The sequence below is a fragment of the Erythranthe guttata genome, chromosome 8, assembly GCF_056151865.1.
Source record: "Erythranthe guttata isolate IM_541 chromosome 8, IM_541, whole genome shotgun sequence".
Lineage (NCBI taxonomy): Eukaryota > Viridiplantae > Streptophyta > Magnoliopsida > Lamiales > Phrymaceae > Erythranthe > Erythranthe guttata.
In genome coordinates this window covers 8,415,274-8,423,434 of record NC_142540.1, presented here as the reverse complement: position 1 = coordinate 8,423,434, position 8,161 = coordinate 8,415,274, and the positions used below count along the sequence as shown (strand labels likewise).

Here is an 8,161-nt window from a genome sequence, read left to right as displayed (position 1 = left end):
TAGTGTATAACCAAGTTGGTAAGAAACTACCGCATCAATGGTTGCATATTCAATTTGATCACGATCAAGCTCCACAGTGTCCCACTTACTGAGCGTCACGTTCAATGGCTTCTCCATCTTCTTTCCAATAACTGCAGACGCCATCTTCTTCAATCCCATGTATTTGTACCCTCCGTTTCCATTGTGACTGTTGATCGTCGCCAGTCTTGCAAGATCGTTCAGGTCCGCGATTTTTCTCACGCGTAGTTTGTGATGATCGTATAATTTTTCCACGTCTTCTTTGATAGTGACCCCATAAAACGTGTGGCAAGGATCGGCTAAGAAGGCGTGGAGCGAAACCGGAATAAAATTTGCGTGAAAAAGTTGAAAGATGAGGCACCGGTTGCCGATGCTGAGTTGGAGTATGGCGATAGGGTGGTTTTTTTCCTTTTCTTTTTTATTTTGTTTAATGGTTTTATTTATATCGAATTAAAAGAATTTTTTGTAATTATTTTATTTTTTTATTTCTTTTTTATTTTCGGTTTTTTATTTTATATTATTTTTTTTCTTATGCATATTTTTCGTGTTTTTATTTTAATTTAAAAAAATGGTTTTATTTTTATTTTCATTTTTTCATGGTTTTTCTTTTTTCTTAATTTCGATTTTTTTAAAAAATGGTGTTTTTTATTTTTTTTCCATTTTTTTAAATAAAAACCACTCTATATAAACATGAAAACCACTCTGTATAAACAACTTTATAAACATGAAAACCACTCTGTATAACCACTATGAAACTTGAAAACCACTATGTATAACAACTATGTCAACATAAAAATCACTCTGTATGAAAAGGATATTATAATTGCATATGTCGGCAGGTGGATCGAACATTCCATCATCTCTCTTGCGGATTGAGTCCTGCAAGGCGCAAATCAGTTATAAAATTCCCATTAGGTGTTTTACAATTAAGTGGTGTTTGTTATAACTAGAAACCTAAAAAAATAGTTATCGTTATTGCATTAATCAAAACCACATTATTCAAAAGCACATACATTTTTTTTATTCTGTAAATAACACCCAGAAACCACAAACACTCAGAAACCACACAATGTTTGCAAAATTGTATTAGAAAAACACGAAAACCACTCTGCATTTTGTTGAGACGAACTTCCTGCTCAATTACCTATATTTTGTTGAGACGAAATCGTAAATCCACTATTCCTAAATCCACTATTCAAAACGTAAATCCACTATGTAAATCCACTATTCGTAAATCCACTTCCTAAATTCACTATTTAAAACATAAATCCACTATTATGTCCTAGAAAAAGTGCAACACTACCACCAACAAAGCCGACGAGCGTCATTTCGAGCGACATGGTGTGGTGTCTGCTCTTGGGCTTGAAATCCATTTTGCTGCCGGATCCATAAACGCAATAACAACGGTAGAAAAAAGAAAAAAAGAAAAGAAAAAATAATTGTACAATCCCTACACCCACCAATAAAAAATAACTTGGGCGTTGCCTTTACATAATACAAACAATGTATTCATAATGGAGAAAGTCAATTCCAATATTAAACAACATATAGATGGACACCACATTTCGTGCCTTAATTCTATTATTATTTTCAATATTTTAATTTATTTTGAGTCACAAGATAATTATCACTGTAAACAAGTTTTAACTAAGCAATAACTTTTCAGAAAAAAAAAAAAACAAAAACAAAAAAAGAATGCACTTGCCGAATAAAAAACAAGACAAAAACATGATATACGTCTAAACAACACAAATCAATTAGAAAGCAATTAGAAAATACAATCCTGAATTTCAACTGACAAAGGAAAACCTATTTTAGCCATTTGACTTAAACAAAAAAGAAATCGCTTATGGCGAATTTAGACTAATTGCGCAAAACAATTCAAAAAAATACTCTGTATTGGTGGATTGAGATGTTCGATCTCGATAATCCATAGAAAACTGATATTTCTAGGGCTGAATCCACGGCTGAGATCTCGACTTCGTGCGTCGAACAACAACAACCCTTAGTGCGCCGCAAGAGATCTCTATAACACGAAGCGGTGGTTACAAATCTGGCGATATCCGATGACCCATTAGAAGAGAGAAACACTATCTCGAGAGAGCCGTTTATTATTCGAGAGAAAAGAAGAGAGTAAGAGGGGGTGATTATTATATGCAATAAAATTAGGGTTGAATAAATGATTAAAGGGTATAATGGTGAAATCTAACATTTTTAATTAATTATAAAAGTTTGGATTTATTTTAAAATTGAGAATTTATTTTTGGACTTATTGTAACTACACATGTCTAATGGGGGGCTTTTGTCAAATAATCCCATTTAATATATAATATCTTGTTGTTGTTACCAATTAATCGAATATATTCATAAGGATATATTTTATGAAATTAATACATAATTAATTGTAATCTTATGTGTTTTAATTTATTTTTATCTTTTCATGCATTATTATGCAATATATATTATTTTGTAACTTTTTTTCTACCAATAATTTATTATATTTACATTTCAATTTTATATGATTCAATAATTATTAAATTGTTATGTTATTTTTACCCAAAAAAAAAACTATCATTATAAATATTGCATTGATTTTCAATTGATATTTTTTATAAACTACTTTTTAATTATTTTGTCCAATAAAATTGGAGATATATTAAAATTATTATTATATTTTAAATTTTAATAAAAAAATAATTGATAAGGGATCGGAGAAAGTATTACAAATGATAATTTAAGGGGTAAGTGTTACATATGCTATACTTCAGGGGTGCAAAGTGTATATGTTACATAGATTACCAGTGTATATAACCCAAATTTTAATTTTTCTATATCATATACAGTCTGCTCTTTATTTATTTCTTTTGGCCCGAAAAATATTTGTTTATTAAAATGACAAAAAATTAAAAAGGGGCCTCGTTAAAATCTTGTTCGTCTCAAGAAAAGAGTATCTTTATTTCTGGCAATAATGAGCTAAACTAAAACTACTGTTTCCAAGAAAAGAATATGATTACAAGGTTTAGGAATCTCTCTAACATGACTAAATTTGTCATTCACCTTAGCAGATTGAGAAACTTCTTTCAAGTATCCTTTCACTTGTTTCTTGATCTTGCCAACGATGTATATATTCTCTCATGCACAACTATTCTTAGTTGACACCATGTCCACTATTTTAGGTTGGAAATTTATACATTAATCAATAAATTATATTAATAATACTTGACTCAATATGACGTGGCTAAAAATGTAAATATATATTTTCTTAGTGTGTAGTATATATACAGTTCTAACAATATAGTTTCCACTTGATAGAGACAAGTTTGGCACCAATGGGCCAAGCTCCTTTGATGACTAGGCTCAAGTCTTGTTGGATCACGAGAGATCAAGTCGGACCAAAAGCTCGCCACATGGGCCTAGAAGATTTGAGGAGGTGGGCCTCAGGGCCTCCTAACGGGGCTTAGAGCTCGCCGGATATGTCCTGAGCCCCCGAAGAAAAGAAGGACAAAGCGGGGGTATCTGTCGAGCTGACCAAATCTTATAAATAGATATCGTTTTTCTATAAATTCCGAAAAGCCTTTCTCTCTCCTTCATCTTCTGGCCTACCTTTTCCAGCAGATTTTTTTGAGAGTTTCTAAACAAAGTACAATTCGTCGTACTTTGGATTTGGAGTGTTCCTATTCCAAGCTTTGCCGTTGTATCTTGGAAGACGATTTCCGTTCAAACCGTAAGCACTGTGGCGCGGAGGAAATTCGTCTTAAGGAAAGAGACTACTTGCCTCGGCAAATCCACTGAAACAACAAATTTCTGCAACAAATATCTCCAATTGTGTAAAGTGAAGAGCAAATGTTTTTGAAAGTTACAAATTACACTACAATCTACATACGTACATATGTACTGCCATTTCGTTTATCTAAGAAATGACAAAATACATTAGAATATGTCCATCATAAAAGTAGGACAACTCTTTTCTATTAAACATGCAAATTAGCACCACAATTACCCCATAAAAAAGGAGGGAATTTCGAAAGGAAAAAACAAAAAGAAAGGTATTTTTATTTACATGCTTATAGATCAAGCATTCATTTAGTTTGCTTAATTTGTAGATTTCTCCATCATTAAACTCTTCCATCCACATTTTGCTCATCTTAGATCCTCTGCCATCATCATAAATTCAGAATTGAACAAATAATTTTCTTTCTTTATTATTAGTCATGTGATATTTGTTACTTCTTCTAGTTCTTTACTTCTTTATAACTAATCAAATATATATTTATTATAAGGTTTATATATATATATATATATATATATATATATATATATATATATATATATATATATATATATATATATATATATAAATTGTTTTTTTAAGTAGGAAACAACTCTTAATTTGGTATGTGGAATTAATTTTTCATGTGCCTGCAAGCCTTAAAATAAACTGAATTTTTAAACTTGACCAAGTACAATACCAAAACACTTGACCAAGTACAGTACCAAAACATTGATAAAAAAATGTAAAGAACAACAAAAATTCGATATATCCCTTTTCTTATTTAGCAATTAGCAAGGAAAGAGAAAAAATATATAATATACACATGAAGAACATCCAAAATTGTCCCCTAAACTAATAACAATCCAGGTCGTCCAACTACGATAAAGCCTGGCTGCGGACGATAAATCAGTGAGCACAGTGTATAACCAAGTTGGTAAGAAACTACCGCATCAATGGCTGCATATTCAATTTGATCACGATCGAGCTCCACAGCATCCCACTTACTGAGCGTCACGTTCAATGGCTTCTCCATCTTCTTTCCAAGAACCGCATACACCATCTTCTTCAATCCCATGTATTTGTACCCTCCGTTTCCACTTTGGCTGTTGATCGTCGCCAGTCTTGCAAGATCGTTCAGGTCCGCGATCTTTCTCACGCGTAATTTGTGATGATCGTATAATTTGTCCACGTCATCTTTGATACCGACCCCACAAAACGTGTGGCAAGGATCGGCTAAGAAGGCGTGGAGCGAAACCGGAATAAAGTCTGCGTGAAGAAGTTGAAAGATGAGGCACCGGTTGCCGATGCTGAGTTGGAGTATGGCGATAGGATGGTTTTCGCCTGGGTTTAGATTTGGCAGCCACTCGGTATCAAGACCTATTAAAAGATTCTTCGGGAAATCGATGTGAATACTGCATATCGAACGAATCCATTCATGTACTTGTTGGGCCTCCTTTGTTACTGTTACGTGGATGCATTCGTTGTAAAAAGGGACTGAGAAAAGATTTCGGCGAGCTTGAGTTGTAGACATGGCCATGGGAGATAAAATAATAGAGAAATTGCTGAAGTTTGGTGAGGAATATTCAGATCGAAGTATGAAAATTGATGTTTGATGTTTTGAAGAGAAGAGGTGTGGCCGTGGGTAGCATCTATATATAAGGACGGGAAATTATTCAAAAGGAAACCTAGTTCTAATCTATTAATTAAGTAAAAAGAAGTTGAGTTCAAGTATAATTTGGAATTAAAAACCTTAAAAAAAAGGGAAAATATCACCTGCTAAAGCTTATTACCAAATAAAAAGATACCAACAGAATTAATGTTTGACACGTTAACAATGAATTTGTGTACAAATAAAATATCTAAATAATTCTTTTAATTAATGTTTTAAGATTAACTATAAAAGGACGTTTTTTTTATATATATAATAAATGAATTAACATAAATTTACTATATGGTTCTTTGTTCTTATTCTCAATAGATATGTGCTAAAACTAAAAAAAATAAAAAAAAAATTGAGTATTGATATATATATTTTTTAATTTATCAAATTTGTTTAATCAAAATTTTACTTATTTCTATGACAATTTATTATATATAATCTACTCATAATAATTAAGACATTTTTGTAAAAAATGTATAACTTATATGGTATAACTCTATTTCATAGAATGCAATCTACTACACTATGTGAATCTTATGCAAAATAACTGACTTAACAACAAACACGTTAGCAGAGAAGTAACACAAAAGAGATTCAAATAACCTGCAAATTTATCACTAACGGCGTTCAATTATGCACATTACTCAAAGAACAATACAACTTATAAATGTTGCAAAAGAGATGAGACATATGTTATATCAATAATAATACTAACACTAATAATAATAATACTAATACTAATATTAATCATAATCTTATCCAAGTCCTAATACTTATTATAATCCTAATACTATTACTAACCACTAATCATAATCCTATTAATACTAACTAGTAATTAGACCCGTGCGGGATAAAAATTGATGCTTAATAAAGTTCAACTTAATTAGGAATTTACATGTCTTCCAAAAAATGTTAATTGAAGCAGCTTATTTGGATATATTAATGATTTTATTAGTACAAACATATGCTTACTATTAAGAACGGTGTTAACTGTGTAAACAATAAATGAAAACAAGGGTAAATTACAACCGCCCCTGAGGTATGGTCAATTTACGAAAAAATCCCTATTGTTTGGATAATTACATCTACCCCTCAACTATGATTTTTTCTTACATCTCCACCTTTATGGTGTTAAATTCAACATAATCATCTAGATTTTATGGAATGTGCTCTAGGTTGTACTCGTTTTGTGTAAAAATACAATTTCTGATGCCCCACAATCTGATATATACAAGTCAAAAAACTCATATTACGATCATCTTGCTTCAAAATGTGGAGTTTGAATGGGATAAAACGGGTACAAACGTGATAATATTCCATATGATCTCGAAGATTCCACTAAATTTAAAACCGCAAGGATGGGTGTGTAAGAAGATTTATAGTTGAGGGGGGGTTTTGTAATTACCCAAACATGAGGAGAGATTTTGTAATTTAACTATACCTCAGGGGTGATTGTAATTTACCCATGAAAACAATACTAAAATTTTCATACTATATACCGTAAGAACCCAAAATTTAACAAGAAGAAAAATAAAAAATCAGTAATCCATGCATGTACAAACTCATCATCGAGGAATTAAAACTAACCCAAGGTCGCATCTATAACTTACAACCAACTCAATTTCCAGGAACCCTTCTTTTGTTGATAACATAAAATATACCAAAAAAATTAATATTAAATAATAGGATAATTAATATTATAAATAAATAAAATAAAATGAAAGAGTAGGGAAAACTAATGGGTAAATAAAAAAAGTTCATGATAAGGGTATTTAATTGAAAGAGGGACATCCAACTTTTTTGTCTTTCAAATAAATCCAGCTCATTCAAACTTATTTGCAAATAAGGAAAATCCTTTTATATATATACCAAAATTACCCCAAATTCATTGAAACCCAATTCAATTCCAATTTCATGATTTACACCCCACTTTAGCCCAATTTCATAAATTAACCAATTTTAACCCTAATTTCAATTTGATCCCAATTTTGACCGGCCACCACCGGAGACCGCCGATCGCCACCGTTGACCGCCGGTCTCCGGCGTTAACTTTTTATTTTTTTTGAAAAAAAAATTTCCCTGAAATTTTTTTCCGGCCGGTCAACTGCCGTTGATCGTCGGGTCTTCGGCGTTGACCTTTTTTTAATTTTGTTTTATCTTAAAAAAATATTTTAATTAATATTACTGTCTTGACTGCTAAATTACTGTCTCCGGCAGTTATTTAACTGTCAGAGACAGTAATTTAACTGTTAATTGACTTTTTTTTTCTTCAAACATATTTTAATTAATATTACTGTATTCATTGCTAAATTACTGTCTCCAACAGTTATTTAATTGTCGGAGACAGTAATTTAACTGTTAATTGACTTTTTTATTCTTAAAAAATATATTTTTAATTAATATTACTGTATTCGTTGCAAAATTATTGTCTCCAGCAGTTATTTAACTATCGGAGAAAGTAATTTAACTGTTTTTGACTTTTTTATTTTAAAAAAAATAATAATTAATATTACGGTATTCGTTGCTAAATTATTGTCTACAACAGTTATTTAACTGTCGGATACAGTAATTTAACTGTTAATTGACTTTTTTGTTCTTAATTTTTTTTAATTAATATTACTGTATTCGTTGCTAAATTACTGTCTCCAGGAGTTATTTAACTATCAGGGACAGTAATTTAACTGTTAATTGATTTTTTTTTCTTAAAAAAA

The 8,161-nt window shown here is 31.0% G+C and overlaps 1 protein-coding gene across 1 annotated transcript; it reads right to left on the bottom strand.

Moving 5' to 3' along the window:
- Positions 1–4,563: 4,563 nt before the first annotated feature.
- Positions 4,564–5,393, bottom strand: LOC105958421 (3'-5' exonuclease). The gene has a single exon (XM_012982432.2). It carries the CDS (start codon positions 5,325–5,327, stop codon positions 4,638–4,640), a length of 690 nt encoding a protein of 229 aa, XP_012837886.2. The 5' UTR covers positions 5,328–5,393; the 3' UTR covers positions 4,564–4,637.
- Between the last annotated feature and the right edge of the window lie 2,768 nt (positions 5,394–8,161).